At 34.1% G+C, this 20,594-nt stretch overlaps 2 protein-coding genes across 3 annotated transcripts; one reads left to right on the top strand and one right to left on the bottom strand.

The window, feature by feature from the left end:
• Positions 1-83: 83 nt before the first annotated feature.
• LOC102587227 (prolyl endopeptidase) lies at positions 84-6,797 on the bottom strand. Of its 2 annotated transcripts, XM_006342037.2 has the most exons (12): positions 6,609-6,797; positions 6,062-6,281; positions 5,730-5,930; positions 5,543-5,613; positions 5,158-5,320; positions 2,834-3,430; positions 1,881-2,261; positions 1,197-1,272; positions 1,046-1,109; positions 761-899; positions 559-672; positions 84-408 (listed from the first exon to the last, which is right to left on the bottom strand). In XM_006342037.2, exons 1-12 carry the CDS (start codon positions 6,719-6,721, stop codon positions 343-345), a joined length of 2,205 nt encoding a protein of 734 aa, XP_006342099.1. In that variant the 5' UTR covers positions 6,722-6,797; the 3' UTR covers positions 84-342. The 2 variants fall into 2 exon arrangements, with proteins under 2 accessions (XP_006342099.1, XP_006342100.1); XM_006342038.2 differs by lacking the exon at positions 84-408 and having other exon boundaries at positions 582-672; positions 750-899.
• A 6,184-nt stretch (positions 6,798-12,981) lies between these two features.
• LOC102586885 (rop guanine nucleotide exchange factor 1-like) lies at positions 12,982-17,564 on the top strand. The gene is made up of 5 exons (XM_006342036.2): positions 12,982-13,415; positions 14,085-14,201; positions 14,289-14,827; positions 15,856-16,209; positions 16,862-17,564. The coding sequence occupies exons 1-5, from the start codon at positions 13,127-13,129 to the stop codon at positions 17,210-17,212; spliced, it is 1,650 nt and encodes a 549-aa protein (XP_006342098.1). The 5' UTR covers positions 12,982-13,126; the 3' UTR covers positions 17,213-17,564.
• The last annotated feature ends 3,030 nt before the right edge of the window (positions 17,565-20,594 follow it).

Below are 20,594 nucleotides of genomic sequence, written 5' to 3'. Positions count from 1 at the left end.
TTTAACCATTCTTTGTCAACAAAAGAGGAAAAGGTAATACCCAAATATACCAATTTCCCTTTCACAGGAATATTTATGTACACATCATTATTCTGGAACGCATCATCAATGGTTATCCTATATGAGAGGTTGTTCATCTTGTTAAAATTCTATTCCATGCATCCTCGAGCCAAATAGACGACCTTTGTTTGGAACTGAAGCGTAGTTATTTCTGAGAACTCTGCTTTTGTAAGCAGATTCCTTTTATTGGGTGATGAAGCACTAACTGTGAGGACATCAAAATCTGACCACCTTATTTGTGTTTCACTATTTTCCTTATTCTAGCTTTGTACAAACATAATTTTACTCAACCCAAGCAGCACCCAACTCTTTAGCCATGAATGCATATCTGTCTGCAGCTTCATCAATCTGCAACATGTTAGTAAAGTATCAATAATCTGACTTTCCCAATCGGCACCTCGGGTCATTAGTTGAGCTCACTGGGGCATTGCTACCACGGCTACTATCAACCCGAGCCCTCGAGGTTGTAAAAGAAATGGTTATTGGTAAGAAGCTTACAAGTTTTTGTGTTGGACGTCCACATCCATGACCAGCCTTACGTTCGATCCTACCAACGATAGGGTTGGTCTGCCGACTTCCCTCCTGGCTCGTGCACAGGATGTATTGCATGGTCTGCAGAACATGTCGCGATGTAGTTAAGTTATATGCACTGACAATATAAAATTATTGTTCAACATGAATTGACTTACTAGTAACTTACAGCCAATAGTTTTAATGAGTGCAATGGAACCACCCTATCATCATGATCTGCAGTTAATAGCATGATGGAAGGATATTGAACAAATGCTACATTGGCAGATTTTTCCCATGGCCTACTCACATTATGCAGTGGTGAATACCTGAAGAGAAAATTAGATGAGTGACTTCAATGTTGTTGCACATGTCGGACCCTCCAAAAATGCACAACTGACAACATTTTTGAAGAGTCTGAGCAACATAGCTTTTAAGTGAGGATAGTGTAATAAAATTGAATTGAAGAACTTACTCAATTAGACACTGAAATTCTTCCTCCTTATCAGAACAACCAAAATCAGAGGTCCATGCATGGCCTAATGAGAAATGGAAAATAAATTGTAACAATACAGAAGCAACAACCAAAATAGTAGCAAAATATAAATGTATAAAAAAAAACTTACCTATAGTGAATTTGTGGAATCTAAGCATATCCATAACACCAACATGAGCAAGAGCACAGCCAAAGAGATCAGGTCTCTGCAATTATGAAGTTAACATTGAATTATGAGTACTAGAATCAGGGGCGGAGCTACAGTTATCCAAGACATTCCTTCACCGGAAAATTACACTATGTATATAGGTGTTTTTTATTATGTATATCTACTATATATGTTGATTCCTAGGCTTCTTTGTACGATAACTGTGAGGTTGGGGTACCACTAATTTCACGAGGTACCTGCTACCTCATACAAGCACAGGTGTCGGGTTTCTATGATCACCTAGTGTTTTTGCCTCGACTAGAATTTGAAGAGACACCATAGTATTCAATCCACTAGGTCATACCCTTAGTGCGTTTACTACTTTTAAGATTTTGAATCCCCTTGGTAAAAATCTTGACTCCGCCACTAACTAGAATGCAACAAAAGCAAAAGTAGACATATTGAACTAAGAGCTTAACTAATATACACCGACAACCTATTTTTAATATTTTACACTTTTAGGTCACTTAAAAGACAACTACAAGTAACTTTTATAGCAAACATGAACTCGTAACCTGCAAAACGTCCTATGTTACCTATCACAACAGGTAAAACAAGACTATTGGTGTATATAAGTTAAATCCTTTGAACGAATATCTGAAATACCTGATTTACACAGGCTCCAACCAGAAGGCCACCATTGCTTCCACCTTCAATACACAACTTATGTGGCTGTGTATAACCAGCACTTACAAGATACTCAGCAGCAGAGATAAAGTCATCAAAGCAATTTTGTTTTTTGTTAAGAGCACCACCTTTGTACCACTCTTCTCCATATTCTCCGCCACCACGAATATTTGCTATGCAAAATACAACACCTAAATGCTTCGCGAGCACAACACGAGCAGCAGAAAAATGTGGTGTAATACTAACATTGAATCCTCCGTATCCGAATAATAAACAAGGGTTGCATCCATCAAGAGAAATACCCTTTCTAGACACTATGAACATAGGTATCTTGACACCATCTTTACTTGGCACGAATACCTGCAAATGAAGCCTCGTTCATCAGAAGAATCGATCAAAAAATAAATTTTTTTCCGTATATATAAATTGTTGAATCCAGTTGGCACAGGGGAAGTTTCTATACTATGGTGCCAAAGGTGATTTAAACAACTGTTTTAGTTCTCAACATTCTTGCATTTCGGAATTCACTTGATAGAATTTCTGGTTCCGCCACTGTACTACAGAGTTGTAACATCAGTTGGATTTAACAACACAAAAAGAGGGATGCAAGAACATATAAGGCAATCACTATTTCAAGACATGTTTAAGATTACAACAGGCATTTTGGTACATTTTACATAACGTTTAGTTTAAGACCACAAGATTCTAACAATCTCATTTACTTTCTTAAACTCCAAAACTCCGTGTCAGGTCAAAAACCAGACAGACAAATTGAAACGGAGGGAATAGATGATTTATTTTAACACAAATACAGGTTTGAGCTAAAGTTACTAGATTCTACCAGATACACAGGCAACATAATCAAGTATAAGGTAATTTTCCTACTCGTAAGAATCACATAAATTGTCTATAAAGTGCGAAAATTCATTCACCTGATTAACTTGAAACTCTGTCCGATCAAATCCAGGCACGACGATTTCTCGAAATACTTTAAGATCAGGAACTTCACCTTTGAGATTACACTCATATATCAATCCAGGGATCAAGAAGTTCATGAATCCAATAAAAACAGAATCATCTTTTCGACGAGCTGAAATCCCCGATACTCTGCCAATATCAATAGGTAAATGATGCAGCAACTCCCCTGTGTCCAAATCCCTCAACTGCAGAACATTTTTCACATCTCTCAAATAACTCACAACAAGTTGATTTTCATTAACTGCAACAGCTGATTGTAACACATCCTTTTCGTCCTCTTCGATTATGTCATACCAAAAATCAGGATTTTCGACGTCTACTCTGATTAATTTGTACTTTGGAGCATCCTTGTTAGTTTGAAAAGTGAAAATAGTGCCATTATGTGCAACATAATCATACGAGGCATCAAATGTATCGACAAGCTTGTTAAAGGGAAGAGCGTCGTCGCGCTTGCCTTTGCAACCTTCAATGCCATTTGGCAGTGTAGATAAATCACAGTAGTATAATTTGTTCACAGTATCACAGTTCCTGAAAATGTATAGCAGAACATACTGCAAAAATAAAAAAAATAATCTAGTTTAGACAAAAGGGAGTGTCAAATGGACGTATTGGGCTGATTTCGGGCAAGCCAAAATGAATTGAGTTAATAAATGAATAAGTTATAAACTCGTCTAACAGTTACTTAGCTGAATTGTGTTGGACTGAAATGGGCTAAAAAGCGGATCGAAACTCAACCCGCCCAATTTTTTCCTAAGTTTTAATTGTTTTATTTGTTATTTTTTTAATGTTTTAATTACCTAATAGAATTACTTTTTTTTACTTATGGCTATATATAACCTATCAAATTAACAAAATATATCTTTTTTAAAAATGTTTTGACAAAATTTAGGCTAAATATTAGCCCAAATTTCTCTAGAGTGGGCTAATAAATGAGCAGGTCAATAATGAGTCCAAACTTAGATGAGTTTATGGTTTTATGGACTAATATTGCAGATGAACCAAATCTACTAACAGGTAAACCTCTTTAAAATGTGGGATTTGTAATTATCAGTATATTTGTTCCTTACTTTAAGGTTTTTTTTTTAATTTGAATTAAATTCTCCTTTAGTAAAGGAGTTCTCTTAGGAATTTTGTTTCCCTTCGAGTTGTATTTAAATGTTGCTTCTGTTTCAATAAAAATTACATCTAATTCATTCAACATATTTGTGGCACTAATTTCTATGGCAGCAGAGCTTTGATTTCGCTCTCACCGTCCACAAATTGCCTCCAACACTACAGTTATCGATGTCAACGACACTACAGGCACGACTACACGATATTCCAGTTCAATCCTGTTTCACAACTTCCTATTAAACTCAATGGAAGTCACAACTTCGTTGCCTGGAAGGGACAATTATCCGTGCTTATACATGAGCAACGACCTTTATTTAATTCTAAAATGTGGAGATATTCTTTTCAGAAACGGCGAAAATTTGGATGCTGGAAGAGAGACAAATGCAAATTTTCACCAGCAAGTATATTATCATAGATTGGGAACTGATCAATCTGATGATATATTGTGTTGGAAAGATTCAGAAAATCCAATGCATAGACATATAGTTTCAGTTACTGAAGATGGAAAGGTAATTAATTACTTGTTAATTCTAAATTAACCTTAATCTTAAAATAAATTCAAGCTTTCATAATTACTTATCGCGATAAAAAATAAAATAATTATCACAATATATGGAATTACAACTTCTTTTTTCTCTCCCACCCTCCACAAATGGCATCCAACACTACAGTTATCAATGTTGACAACACTAACCGTCACAATTATGATAATCCAATTCAATCTTGCTTCACAACTTCCTATTAAAATCAATGGAAGCCATAACTTCTCTACCTGGAAGGCACAATTCTCTATGGTCATAATGGCCACGACCTCTACGGTCATCTGAACTGAGTAGATCTACTCAGTTCAGATGACCGTAGAGGTCGTGGCCATTATGACCATAGAGAATTGTGCCTTCCAGGTAGAGAAGTTATGGCTTCCATTGATTTTAATAGGAAGTTGTGAAGCAAGATTGAATTGGATTATCATAATTGTGACGGTTAGTGTTGTCAACATTGATAACTGTAGTGTTGGATGCCATTTGTGGAGGGTGGGAGAGAAAAAAGAAGTTGTAATTCCATATATTGTGATAATTATTTTATTTTTTATCGCGATAAGTAATTATGAAAGCTTGAATTTATTTTAAGATTAAGGTTAATTTAGAATTAACAAGTAATTAATTACCTTTCCATCTTCAGTAACTGAAACTATATGTCTATGCATTGGATTTTCTGAATCTTTCCAACACAATATATCATCAGATTGATCAGTTCCCAATCTATGATAATATACTTGCTGGTGAAAATTTGCATTTGTCTCTCTTCCAGCATCCAAATTTTCGCCGTTTCTGAAAAGAATATCTCCACATTTTAGAATTAACCATACACCAAAATAGTCGAAATTTTCTTACATTATCAGGTCATTTAAAAAAGTACATAACTAACTTTTGTGCATATCTTATATGGTGGAGTTCACGGGAATCCAGTAACTTTTGGGCGTATCTTATATTTATATTGAAAAATCCGGTAAATATATAAGGAATACGACTAGGGAACCCATCAAAACTTACTTGGGAGCTGGATAACGGCTGTAAAAAAATCCTTTACTATCATGAATCCAGCTAACATTTGAGAACTTAACCTAATTAAAGAGAACAAAATTACAATCAAAATGGTATAGTAGTGTATCGTTTTTTTATATTGTCAGCATATATATAAAATTAAACGAGATAATATACATTTATTCTAAGAACGTACCCATAAAATTGTATCAGGCTCATCGTGTTTATCTTCCACTCTCATAACTTTGATAGTCACCCAGTCACTTCCACTTGAACTTATACCATATGCTAAGTATTTAGCATCCTCACTAATTGCACATATACTCAATGACACTGTTCCATCTTCACTAAGTGTATTTGGATCAAGCAATATCTCTGGTTTTCCATCCAAACTATCCTAAATTATCAAAACACAATTCATATAGATAAAATTAGAAACAAATACAAAAGGACTTGTTAATTGGCAATTGTGAATGACCTTAGAGTATAACAGAGGGTACATATAAAATTAAAACTATTATTACCAACCTGAATGTAAAGAACTTTTTGAGGTTGAAGACCCGTGTTATGAAAGTAGAAGTACTTATCACCAGCCCTAAAAGGAACATCATACTTGGGAAAATCGAACAATTTTGTGAGTTTTTTCCTTAGCTTTTCTCTAGTCTCACAAGTCTTTAGTACTGACTCAGTCAAAATCACTTGTTTCTCAACAAATTCTTTTGTCTCCTCTGAGTCTGGATCCTCAAGCCTAAAAAGAAAACGTTAAAAAATACAAAATAATAATTAAAAAAAAAAACTCCAAAGTTATACCCACTCTGTTTCATTTTATATATCATTATTCGACGTATAGTAAAATTATGTTAAGTAACAAGACATATGAACAAGGGATCCAAAATATTAAAATGTCATACCTAAAATTTGACATTTCTATAGCTACAAGAACATGACATTCAAGGTAAAATAATATCGTTAAAGTTAAAAATTAAACAAGATGTATTATATTGTCATTCTATTTCAATCAGACTAAGATTAAACGAATATCATATAAAATGAAACAGAAGAAGTACGTACGTACCATCTATAAGGATCAGAAACATCGACACCATGATAGTTATCAACGACAGATCCATCACGACGAGCAAATGGGTATGTCCAGCTCGGCTCATCGATAGCCGGAAGCGAACCCATTTCTCTCCACAAAAAAAGAAAACCTCTCGTAGAAATTAAAAAAACGTTATTTAACGTGAATTAAAAGGGTGTTTTTCGAAATCTTTGACGTGGGAACAACGTTGCTTATTTTACCAGTATATATAAGATTGCAATTTTGAGAAAATTGAGATGACGTGAGTTGATAAACAAAATGAGAACATTTTTGGGAAGATTTCTAAATTTGAATGGTTTATTTGGCGGAAAAGTAATAAAAAAGTTAGGTAAATGTTGTCATTTTGTGAATTATGTCGCCATATATTTTTTGGGACACTCGTTTTCATCAGATTCTTTGACAATATCGTAACAAGATCGTCTCTTATTTCATGGGAGAAAAATAAAATAAAATAAAATAACGTACGGATACATTTTAAGCACCGACTAATAGTTTAGTAGGTGGTTTCGATTTTTTTTTGGTTGTTGAATTTCTCATCCAATGTTCAATATTTATATTAAAGCAAGACTAAATTTGAATTTGCACTGAAAAGTCCCACATTGGAGATGTAGATACTTTTTCTCATATATATGAGTCAAGTTGAGTATTTTACTCATTTTCATTTAATTCGTTTTCGATCGACTCATATTCGACTTGACCCACTCGTTTGCCACTCCTACTCATATTAGTTGTCTATATTACTAAAAATAGGTGTTCCAAATTACTCTTTCTAGCCCATATTAAGGAAATTTGAGAGGTAATAAGCATTTATTAAGAAAAAAAGTTTAGGACATAAATTAAACATAACTTTCCACTTTTGCCCTTTTAGTTATTTTCAAACTACTCTTGAACTTATCACCTAGAAAATGTAAATGAAGGACAAAAACGAAAGAAATTTTCAAGAACTCTCTAAAATATTGAACAATTCATCACTTAATTTGAACATTGAAAAAAAAAACTCAAAAATTCACTTAATATGGACTAGAGGGAGTACTTGTCAATTTCTTTATAAAATCAAGATAGAATTAATCTTTTTTTTTTTCTTATTTTACTCGTATAATTAGTTCTTTTGAAAGTATAAACAAATTTGTAAAATTCTAAAAAATATTTATTAAGGAGTAAATTAGTAAAATTATTATTTTTATTTACGATTCTTTAAGGGGCATATAAAGGCAAAAGGGAACGACTGATATGCGACGGTGAGAGCTAATACAGAGAGTGAAGCTATTTATGATTTTATACCATTATTAGTTGTGCAACAGTGCAAGTCATAGAATCGTGCATCAAATAATATATAGATTCCTTGATAAATTAGCATATACTAGTTATACATGTTTCTATAAGGCGAAATGGTCTGGTGAACCCTTATACTTGTATCAGTTTGTATTTTGAACCCTTCTACTTATAGTTTTGTCATCTGGACCCTTAACTCAATTAAAATGAGACTTTTAATCCCCTCCAACCATGTGTGTAGCTCACTCTCCTTTATATAATTGACATGTCATATCCACGTCAGATATATTAATGCCACATCATAATTATATCATAACTATTTTTTAAAATTATTAACCAAATAATAAAATGTAAAATAATAATATTTTAATTAATTATTGGCATTTCTAATTCTCCCTATTTCACGACCAAAGAAAGCCATTGCCGGCGTCGTCGCCATTTTTGCCGGCGAAATCACATATACTTTCTCCCTCACCCATTTTCATCTTCGCCGCACACCATCACTATTTTTCTTTCCTCCTCCAACCTCCACAGTAACAACAACTTAAACCACCACACAACCAGATCTGGCCACCACACAACCAGATCTGGCCAAGCTTTTCATAATTCTCACACCCCAAATTGCTTACAAATACAATTTCACACCAACCTATGTCGTGAAACTCGTCGAAATCTACCCATTATAGTTTCTCCCCTTCCCATTGTTTCATGGCCCAAACCATCGCCGCCGTCGCCATTGTTGCCGGCGAAAACCACTCATATTCCTTCCTTTACCTGCCTTCATCCCCGCACACGTCACGACCATTTTCCTTTCCTTCTCCAACCTCACAAAACCACAACCTAAGCCAACACACTAGATCTAGCCGAAAAATATATTGTGGAAAAAAAGAAAAAAAGGGTTGGGCAAGGGATGAATATGGCTGAAAATGAGGTGTAATGGGTGAAGAAGAAGGAGTTTTTAATTAATGGTTTTAATTTATTTTATTTTTTTTAATTTCAAGTATTTTTTAAGTAAAAATGCTCCTCACTCGCCTTAATAGGCGTGTAGTTACACACTTTTGCCAACTCAGACATCTTACTGCCACATACGCCTGGTCAACGGTCAAAGGGGTTTGTTAAATTGTGTTTTATTGAGTTTAAGGGTCCAGATGACAAAGCTGTAAGTAGAAGAGTTCAGAATACAAACTGATACAAGTATAAGGGTCCACCAGACCATTTCGCCTTTCTATAAATTGCAAATCAAATGTGTTGAATTTTATACCTAATTTTATCAAATATGATATTACTTATGCAAAATTTAATACATAAATAATTTAGTTACTAATCAGAAACGACCTTAAAGTACCTAAGTTATGTCACTTAATTATGATTTACTAATGTGTATTTTATCTGAGGCTCTACTTGAGAAATAATATATATGTTATTGTTATAATTAATGTGTATTTTATCCTTAATTTGTGTCTAATGCTTTTATTGAGTCAACATTTCTTGATTTGGTGCAAACATCACCCATGGATAATTTAGTTTTTGTCATATCAGTATTTAAATGTGAAATCACAAAACAATATGATGCACGTTGCTCGTGTATGTGAAACATGTTAACTAGTTTTGTTAATTAGCATTTTTATATTTTTGTTTCCCCTTCTTAATCAAAACGAAAAAGAAGAGAAGAAATTGACTCAAGAAGGAATTCCATAGAATAATTTTTTTGAAACAGATGAGGGTTGTTTATTAAGATCTCGTTTAGTTGTTTAGACATGATATGAAATTAGTGCGAAAATATTTTTCTTTTTAAAAACAAATCAAAATTCTTAAATATTGTGAATATAGAAAAATTGTTTTCGAAATTACTTTTGCTATACTAAAAATAAATCAATTTCTTCATAATAGTATGTCAGTAAGTTTGCTGGATAGTTAAAATGCATTCATGGAGTAATAACTTTGCATACAAATTAAATTGTACATGTGCCAATCACATACGCTTAATAAATAGGGAAAATTCTATTAATAGCAAACTATTAATTCAAATTAAATGTTATAAATATAGTTTGATTTAATTGTACCTCATAGCAAACTGTTGCTATTTCACCTCTCTCCTGGTGAATCTCGCTCGCCACTCTCGTTCTCTCCCTCGCCTCTCTCGTTTTTTATACAAACGCAAGTGTATAAAGTACGTTTGTGTTTTGTATAAAGCGAGAGAAAATTGTATATATACATATATTTTCGTTCCCCTTCTCTCCCAGATCTCGCTCGCCACTCTCCCAGATCGCGCTCTCTCACTCGCTTCTCTCACTTTATACAAAAAACGCTAATTATATAAAATGCGTTTGTGTTTGTATAAAGCGAGAAAAAATTGTATATATACATATATTTTCGTTCCCCTCTCTCAGATCTCGCTCGCTCACTCGCCTCTCTCACTTTATACAATTGGTCTTTCTGTATATGTATACCAAAACAGATTATACAACTGCATTCTTTTGTATATGTATAGCGAAATATACATATTTATGTTTGCTATAGAGCGCAATTATGCAAACTTTGCTATAACATACAAATATGAATTTTGTGTTTGCTATATGTGAAAGTTGCTTTAATAAATAATCCTACGTTATATTTTACTTAGACTCTTATAATAAAATTATTTTTTTTACTTATTTATTTTAATAAAAATCAAGAGATTTTCTTTTTCTTTCTTATACTACTTTTAATATTAAATAATTATACAAGTAGTACTCCTTCTCACGCTTTTAATCGTCCATTATATTAAATATATATATTTTTTCACTTTTAACATATTAAAAGAAAAAAAAAATCAACATTAATTACTTATTTCTCAAATCATTTTTTCAAGACCTAAGACTTTATATCAATTACTAGGAGTATTATGATAAAATACTCATATTAATCATTATTTCTCAAGGTTAGTGTAAATTTTAAAGTGAACAAATGAAATGAACACGGAGTAGTAATCAAAAATAGAATTCCAAAATCCAAAGTATATACACATCTCTATAAAATTTTATTTAAGAATTGTATCAAATAAACGTGATCGAGTAATATGAAATAAAGTGAGTAATTGAATACTCCTATATAGTTTAATTGAAGGGGTGTACTTTATAGTGCAAATTAAATTTTTGATAAAGAAGAAATAATAATTCATCATCATCAATATAATGTAGTTGGTGTAGGTTGCACACATAAATGACACTATTAATTAGCCTTGGCAGCTATTATGGCATACATACCAATATGATTTATTGTCTGAAACTCCAGAAGAGAAGGGACAAACACCAAACTAAATTAAATATAGCAACACATACTCTGGCAAACCCCTTGCCATTAAGTTCAAAACCTTCAATCACACTCGTGCGGAGTCAGAATTTTCATCAAAGAAATCCATTTCTCAAATTATATCAAGGAAGTTTAACGTGTAGTATTTATACGTAAATATCAAATTTGATTTTACATATACAATATACTTTTTCAATGAACCCTTTCCGCTACTCTAGCTACGCCACTAAATACTGTCATTCCTCGAATTAAACAAAAATATGTCTAATACCATGTGAATTGTAGGGTCTCCATGCTTTCCACAAAACCAAACGTTCCATTTTGAGAATGAAAAAGCGTGATGCACATTGAAAAAAAGTGAGTATGAAATAGCAATGATCACTTTCATTACAACAACTAATAACAACCTGCCGATTCTGATGGAATAGTTTGAAATATCTCTATTTTAATTAGAGGTTTTGAAGACGAATTTCTAAAAACAAATAAAATTTTATGGAAGCATCAGAAATAACTCTTGTAATGCACAAATTCTGATTTAATCAGACTTAGTGAATTATATTTTAACAACCTATGGTTTTTGAGTGCTATTATATTAATAACAATGTGTTTGGATGGTTGTTACCTATTGTATTATATTGTGTTAGTTTAAATAAAAAAATTATTTTAAATTATTTTTATATTTATCAGACACTAACTTTTAAATCAATCAAAATATCCTTTTATTCTTTAAAGTTACTGATGTGTGACTTTATATATAAATGAAAAATATCATAATCTATCAAACACCATACACAATACCATATCATATGATACCTTATAAACAATAATAATCTCATCACTCTGACTAAAAACGGATAATTTAAAATAATTGTCATTGTACAAAATTAAGATATAATTAGTCATTTATTCTTACTTTTATGTTTAATCATAAATACAAATAAGTATTAAAGTGGTGCAAAAGAAATAGAGTAAATTTTAGGTTTAGCAAACACAAAAATTATAATTGTATGTTATATCTATAGTTTGTATAATTGCGCTTCATAGCAAATTTTATGTTTGTTATGGCTATTAATATGTATATTTCGGTATACATATACAAAAGATTATTTGTATAATTTGTTTCAGTATATATATACAAAAGAATCAATTGTATAATTTGTGTTTGTATAAAGCGAGAAAGACAAAAAAAAACTGAGCAGGAGAAGATCTGTATTTGTATAATTATAAGTGTATAAGACGAAAATATATGTATTTGTATTTGTATATACAATTTTCTCTCGCTTTATACAAACACAAATTATACATTTGTGTTTGTATAAAGTGAGAGAGGCGAGCGAGATCTGCAAGAGTGGCGAGCGAGATTCTCTGGGGAGAGAGGCGAACGAAAAGATATGTATATATACAGTTTTCTCACTTTATACAAACACAAACACATTTTATACATTTGTGTTTGTATAAAAGTGAGAGAGGCGAGGGAGAGATTCCCAACGATAAAACGAGAGTGGCGAGCGAGAATTTTAGGGAGAGAGGCGAATGACAATAATTTGCTAAGGGTTACAATTAAATCAACTGTGGTTATAATATTTAATTTGAATTAATAGTTTGCTATTTGATATAATTTTCTAAAAAAATATAATTAATAATAAATAAAAATATTTATTAGACGTTTGTAAAATAAAATGTGACAAGTAAAATGAATTCGCGGAACTAACTAACATCTAAAGAGAGTGTGAGTGGGCTGTGGAAAAATAAAATGTCAGCTGCTTTTATGACAAACGCTTTTGCTTTAATTCCACTTTCCTCAACAATTCTTCCCTCACAATCATAGCAAACTCCACAATTCTCCATTATATAATTCCGCTTTATCACACGAATCACATTTTCCCGTTGTAAATCACAATTCACTTCTAATCGCCGGTGCCGGAAAAATGGAGAGTGCACCGTCGACCGACGATGAGTTCGATTTGCAGAGTGAGCGTTTTGACGACAGTTACAGTCTCAGTGCTGACATCAGCGAATCGGAAACTTGTAGTAGCACGAGTACTTTCTCTTGCCGTCAACAGGACGCTTCCACTTCTCTATCCTCTACTTCTACGCTTCATTTCAACTCCAATTCCGGTTTCGCTGAACTGCCTACTGTTATGTTGCCGGTCGTCGGAGGTAGACACGTCATCATTCCGGGTGAGAAACCGGATAAGCCTGAGATCGAGTTAACAGGTGCGTAATTTGCTTACTCTGCTGTGTTCTGTGTGATTTTGTAACTTTTTTGCTGCAGTTTTTTGGACCGTCTGGTTGAAGTAGGCAATTATGCATACTAAGCAAGTTATAATGCAACTTATAGTGATAGTTTTTAGCTTGTTAATGTATACATGTTGAAATGCGTCTTTGTTTGTTACCTAGAGCATGAAATTCAACACTAATTACGGCTTGTTTGTCTTCTTTCTGTGATTTCAATGGCACGATTTTCATTGTTACATAATTTTAGGCTGTTAGTTTGCTTAGAAAGTCTCTTTATATGTTAAATACATTGATGTAAATCATGTAGGAGAATTGAGTTATTCCAGATGAACTTTTATATGCGTTGAGCCTAGAGAGTCTTCCTCTCTCTGTTATTTTAAGAGAAGTTATCTTAAAATGAGACCCACATCGTTTTGCTTGTTAAGGTAGTTATCGATGTTAATGACCTTTTTTGGAAGTTGGAAGAATGTTATTTCTTGTGATTTAGTGTAGGCATTTGAATAGTTCTCTTAGGCTGAAAATGGATTAGAAAGGATGCCAGCTGTTGCAGTTATGACTAATTTAACTCTTGTCAATAAGTTCTGTGTTTATGTAATATAATTTTACCTGATTTCATCAGGCACTGAACGATGTTTTTTGTGATTACAGAAGTTGAATTGATGAAAGAGCGGTTTGCTAAACTACTGCTTGGGGAAGATATGTCTGGAGGAGGAAAAGGGGTCTGTACTGCTTTTGCCATCTCCAATGCCATCACTAATCTAGCTGGTATGTCACTTCACTTCACATTTTAATGAGATTCGGGCAAATTTCGCTAGGACTAACATTGTGTGTATTCTCTCATTCCACTTGCAGCTACAGTCTTCGGGGAACTATGGAAGTTGGAGTCATTAGCGCCGCAAAAGAAATCGATGTGGTGTCGAGAGATGGATTGGCTTCTATCTGTGAGTGATTCAATAGTAGAACTTGTACCTTCTGAGCAAGAGTTTCCTGGTGGTGGGACTTTTGAGGTTATGGTCACTCAACCACGGTCAGACCTCTATGTAAATCTTCCAGCACTCAAGAAGCTAGATGCAATGCTAATTGGCATGTTGGATGCCTTTTCTGGCTGTGAATTTCATTATGTCGACCGAGGGATACTTGTCGCTGATGGAGAAGATGTTGAAGCGTATCCTTGTTCCCCGTCCTCTCATAGACCTTCCAGTAGGCTTGAAGAGAAGTGGTGGCTACCATTCCCAAAGGTCCCACCAAAAGGTTTGTTAGAAGAGACAAGGAAACGATTGCGGCAGTGTAGGGAATGCACAAATCAAATTTTCAAGGCAGCTCAGGCGATCAATGCCAGCACACTATCTGAAATGGAAGTACCAAAAGACTACCTGGAGGGATTGCCAAAGGTAAGTGTGCTCACAATTGAAATGATTTATCTTTTATAACCTTTTTCTCTTTCCTATCAATTAATAAGCTAATTTTTTACCTAGACTCATATGGTCATTTTCATTCATCTGCAAGAAAGACCAGTGACTCGTTAGTTTCTAGGCACACCGTATCTTTATTCCAAGGTTATTATGTACAATCTCCAATTTTGTCCCATTTCTTTTCCATTTATTAGTGTCCACCCTGCTTCATGTCGTCCGTGGCATGATAATCTTTTCCACTGATACCGTGGGTGCAGCTGAGTTTCTTCTCTACCACTTCTTTTATATAGTTCTTTGTCATAGTAAAGCATGCCTTCAATTTCTGATTTTTGCATTGTCAGACAAACCAATAACTTGGACTGCTTGATGAGCATACAGATAGCTAAATCCACTGTTTCTGTTCTTCTTGGATTTGTGTTTTTGATTTAAATCAGTTCCTAGTGTATATGTCCAGGCTATGGCACTCTGGTACAATGCAATTTCATAAAGACTGCCCGCTAGCAAATTTTATTCGGAGATCTTTTCTGCTGAATCAGCATAATAGCACAATTAATCTTGTCCCGATTATCTTTCAGCTCTGTGCCCCCTCCATCTCCTTTGAACTTGGTTTTGGAACCCTGTTTACATAATGAACTAATGTACACTACTTCATTCTATGAATTCAGCTAGGTTATTTTTCTAGCATTGCCAATGGCTGTATATACCATTTTCTCTTTTTCTTCATCTTTTGAAATTTGGTCACTTGTTCATGTAATTAGGTACTTCTTGGTTATAAACAGAAATAGAGCATCTTGATGTGGAACTTATATATGCTTCATCTAACATTAGAAAGACGGGTCTTCCAATATCTTCATAATCTCTGCTTTTTATTTGTTGTGTGCTCACCCCTTTGGTTTTTCGAAAAACCTTGCTATTGAATTTTCCCCCAAATATCTTGTTTCTTCCATATTTCTCTAAAAACTTTAAGACATGCTTTTGTTTAATTCATCATTGCTGTAATTTCTCAGAGTGGGAAGGCATCCTTGGGGGAAATTCTCCACCGATATATTACTGCTGATCACTTCTCTCCCGAGTGCCTCTTTGATTACTTGGATCTCTCATCAGAGTATACGACTTTGGAGATTGCAAACAGAATTGAAGCTGCTATGCATGTATGGAAGCAAAAATGTGAAAAGAAGAACTTGAACCGGTCAAAATCTGGAAAATCATCATGGGGTGGAACGGTAAAGGGACTTGTTGGTCTTGTGGAAAGATATCAACTCTTGTCACAGCGAGCTGAGAACCTACTGAGGAACTTAAAGCTAAATTTCCCCGGCCTTCCACAAACTGCATTGGACATGACCAAGATTCAGTATAACAAGGTATACTCATGAGCGTCTTCTTTACTGCTTTGCTTTTGTGACCACTGCCATCATGTCCAGATTTTCAAGTCGCTTTTTGCTTATTAACGGTTAAAAGCTAAGTTAAGGAGCTGATCACCAAACTTAGTTGAACAGCCTGGTTAAGATGCTTATTCCATGTAATCAGAAGATGATCACTGCAGACACCAAAAGTTCTGAAGCTATTATTCAAGTTGGCGAACATGGGGCCTGATGGGGCTTATAACCCTTCTCTAAGTATAACCTGAAAAAAAAGATCACAAAACATTAACCTTTAAAGGTTGCTGCCACAATTTTATGAAAATTTATTAAAAAAAGGGTCGATGCTACAATTATCTTATTTGATATTTGCATGAAGCCTCAAAAGCTTATCTCATGTTTGCAATATGATCAACATTGAAAGCTTATATATATGCAACAATTGCTTCCTAAAGTAGTTAATATGGTCATCCTTTGTTTGATATAGAAGGTCACTAGAAGGACAATCATAAAACTGTTTGCCATTATTAACGTAGGTTAACGTGCTGCATGAATACACTTTATTTTATTGTGTCTAGTTCATGTGTTACAAAAAGTTCCCAATTACATCAGGATTAAAGAAACTGAGCTGCAACTTTCATGTTCATGTATGCAGGATGTGGGACATTCAATCCTTGAGAGCTACTCTAGAGTGTTGGAGAGTTTGGCCTTTAACTTGATGGCAAGGATTGAAGATCTACTATATGTAGATGATGCCACAAGGCGGCGTGCAGCTGAAGAGTCAGCAGCAATGCTCGACCAGCAAGGATTCTTTAACGCCCAGTCCCTACAGAATCAGGTTCCTTGTGCGTCTAATTTTGCCCGAAAGAAGTCTCTCCCCTTTTCCTCAAAAGCTTTCACTTCCTTGGATATAGTAGCTGAAAGCCCAGAGAGAACAGCTCATTCAATTGGGCATACTGTTCTTAGCAGCCCACGAGCTGAGAAACACAAAGCACTCAGTTTTTAAGGAATCTGAAGGATGGTAGTGCCAAGTAGGTGTAGAATACAATGACAATTGACTGCGATTTTGATGCGCATCAGTTCTAGAAATTTAGGGGTCATTAGACTTAAGAGAATGGCTATTCCAACATCAGTCTAATTCTTTGGGTAGTTAGCTGGAACTCAAAGTATCTAGATAATGCACAACCCAAACATCCTAGACGTGGTGCTGTGATAATTTCTTGAAGGTATATTTTGGATTTGGACAACTATTTGTATATTGTTAGAAAGAGCTTGTATGATATCCATATAAACTTGGACCTTATAATCCAATAAACGCAACTATCTGGGTAATTTTCTTTACCTTATGTAAAAAAACATACTGAATTTGTTTTATTGAAGCATAACCAATAAGGTTGTTCTTGTAGGCTGTAGCATTGGGTCCTCACCACTCTAGCTGAGGCTTAAAATTCTGTATCTTCAGATAAAATGTGTTTTTGTTTGCAAATATAATGGTCTTCTCCTAGTCAATTTAACTTCCAACTTTGCCTACAATGAGATGTTCTTCTAGTGCCTAGAGGTTGAAGGGATCTCTATGAACCACACAAGGAAGGGTACTTATATTCATCAAGTAGTGCTAAAACTTCGCATGGGTGGCCGAGTTGGTTGAGCAAAGGATCTTTCAAATGGGGTCTAAGGTTCGAAATCTCTTGCATGCTTTCTCGGTTGAGTTTGTGGCATAGGACTTGCCTAGTACAGTTTATCTCTCATTTGTGGTTTTGGTTTGTGGGCAATTACACTGGAGCGGGGTTACCCTATGCACACCTGAAGGATATCAATTGTAGATTCCCTTGTCATAATAAAAAAAAAGGTTTTGCTAAAAAGTCAATTAGTTTTCAATAACTTCCTCACAATCAATTGGTGTCAAACAAATTTGGGACGCCAAGATCATTTCTAAAATCCTAACTTCTATGAGCACCATTTACATTTCAAGTTTTAACAATCCATTTTTTTCTGAATGGAAAAAAAAATGGGCTTGGTGGCATTGCATTTATGAATTGTTCAACTGAACTGTCGAACAAATATTTAAAATACAATATACTTAGTGTAGTCCTATAAAGTGAGTATGAGGATGGTAGAATATACATGGATCGTATCCCTACCTCAGAGGTCAAGAGGTTGTTTCCGATAGAACCTTGGCCTACGAATAGATATTCAAAATGTCAGTGAAAAATACGTTGGTGTTCCCAGTCATAAGAAAATAACATAGAAATAATTATCCCTACGATCTACATCAAAAGGGATCGAATACATTTTTGCTTGGGACCCAATTGGTCTTAGAGAAATGGGAGATTTTAAGCATCATTAAATATCTATTGGGCAGAGTAAAATTCTTCGCATTTGAAGTAAAAAGATAACACAAACATCATTTGACTGAGTGGGATGTCATAAGTCATGAGTTCTAGTATTGAAATGATTTAGAGTTTTAGAACCAATTGTCTTCCCTTCAACATCATTATAATTGTTATACAAGTGAAATACCCAAAGTTCCATTTGCTTGCTCTCTATTTTCCTAGTGGAAAACATGGGAACTTGGGGAGGGTAATCAGAAGAAATTTGTCACACTTATTCTATCTTTGGTAAACAACATACCCAGTAAAATTCCACAAGTGTAGTTAGAGAGGGTAGAGTGTATGCAAACATTACTTCTACGTGGTGGAGGTAGAGAGATTGTTTCCGAAATACCCTTGGCTCTTGTTTTATCTAACATTGAAATAATATTAGAGAACTATCAAGTGAATAAGTTAAATTTAGTAAAGAACACAAATAAATTTGCAAAAATCTACACGGAGAAGCAAAAAACATATTTTTTTGCCTAAGAACCGCCAAGGATGTGGTGAAATAGATGGATTTCTTCCACTCATAATCAGAAATCTCGAGTTCCAATCCTGAAAATCAAAAAGTCCATGAGCATTTATGGTTAGATGTTCTGTATTAGTATATGCTCATAAATTATACCTAAGGGAGTTGCTAGAAATTAATTGATGCATCAAATATGCCGTAGGGAAGAAGGTAACATTACTACTGTGAGAACAGAAATTATTCATTGCAGTTTCGTCTTGCAGTACTAGTACTAGTACTAGTAGGTAACCTTAAGGACAATATTAACTGACAAGGTCTATGAACTTGGAAAAGAGACACAGTTAACTATAAGTATTAAGTAAACAACAATAAATACAAAACCCGCAAAGGTGGTAGTTGATTTGGTTGAGCAGATGATCTTTAGATCTCAAGTTCAAAATCCCCCATGTTTTCTCAGTCGAGCTCAATGCTAGACTTGCCTAATGTGATTTACCTCTCTCGTGATTTGCGGTAAACTTTATTTTACACCATATAGGAAGGTTTATTACCATGTAACAAAAAGTAGGTCCATTTCTATAATTAATTCATTAGGACCGCTTTAAAAGGAGCGTAGAAAAAGGAACTTTAAGTTGCCATAATTTATTGGGAAAATGTCAGACATCAATCATGAGCCTAGCTATTCCCCTCTCCCTCTTCATTAATCCACTGTGCATGCTCATTGCAATTGTATTCAAAGGTTATAGATTTTGAGTTTATTATATGTATAATATATACCGAGTTTGAACTAGAGTTACTGTGTGATAAGTATTATGTGTGATAAGTATTAGCTCCGCCATTACCATCACCGCCTATCCAAGCCCGGATTCAATAATCGAAAAATTCACGAGGGCTAGTTAACTAGGCACAAAATATAATGAGAATGATCTTCTACATATCTTCACTTAAAAATATGACTTGTAGCACACGACAGCGTTGCACTTTTATTATTGAATCCAAAGTCAAAACCTAGCTACTACTACTATTTTCATGCTAGACAATTTCTACTTGAGATATAGCCTGTCGATTTCAATTACAGTCCATGAATGATCCCATAAACTAGATCTCACCAACGAACCGTCCATGACATTTTTGACCCAATTGTCTTTCAATTATTCAGATATAAATAACACTATCATCGTGGCTTGGACCAATAATTAATTAGCTACACATCCAACGCTCTTTGATTTGGATGTTATGTTATTACCTCGATAACATATAACTCTAAAACACGATATTAGCAAGTTATCAGAAGATTAACTAAAGATTGTAGATACTAATTAGGAGTATACATTACATACCCAAAAGAAATGACACAACAAATTAAAGAACCCATCCGTTGGCAACATACATATTACATAAATACAAAACTTTCAAATCAATGTTTGATACAAATAGTACTGGAATAATAACTATTTTCTAAATGGGAGACATCCTCCATTTTTCTGGATCCCTTTACAACAACATATGTTACATACATATCAGTACAATCCCACAAATGAGGTATGAAG

Source organism: Solanum tuberosum, unplaced genomic scaffold (genome assembly GCF_000226075.1).
Source record: "Solanum tuberosum cultivar DM 1-3 516 R44 unplaced genomic scaffold, SolTub_3.0 scf00032, whole genome shotgun sequence".
NCBI lineage: Eukaryota > Viridiplantae > Streptophyta > Magnoliopsida > Solanales > Solanaceae > Solanum > Solanum tuberosum.
This window is presented reverse-complemented; position numbering and strand designations above follow the sequence as displayed.

Bases quoted from the DNA above. Each gene is read 5' to 3' on its own strand.
- LOC102587227 (XM_006342037.2), bottom strand. From the start codon at position 6,721: ATGGGTTCGCTTCCGGCTATCGATGAGCCGAGCTGGACATACCCATTT. The intron at 2,262-2,833 runs GTGAATGAATTT...CTTCATTTGCAG, and splicing joins CAGAGTTTCAAGTTAATCAG to GTATTCGTGCCAAGTAAAGA. The intron at 900-1,045 runs GTAAGTTCTTCA...TTTTCTCTTCAG, and splicing joins GAATTTCAGTGTCTAATTGA to GTATTCACCACTGCATAATG.
- LOC102586885 (XM_006342036.2), top strand. From the start codon at position 13,127: ATGGAGAGTGCACCGTCGACCGACGATGAGTTCGATTTGCAGAGTGAG. The intron at 13,416-14,084 runs GTGCGTAATTTG...TTGTGATTACAG, and splicing joins GCCTGAGATCGAGTTAACAG to AAGTTGAATTGATGAAAGAG. The intron at 14,828-15,855 runs GTAAGTGTGCTC...GTAATTTCTCAG, and splicing joins ACCTGGAGGGATTGCCAAAG to AGTGGGAAGGCATCCTTGGG.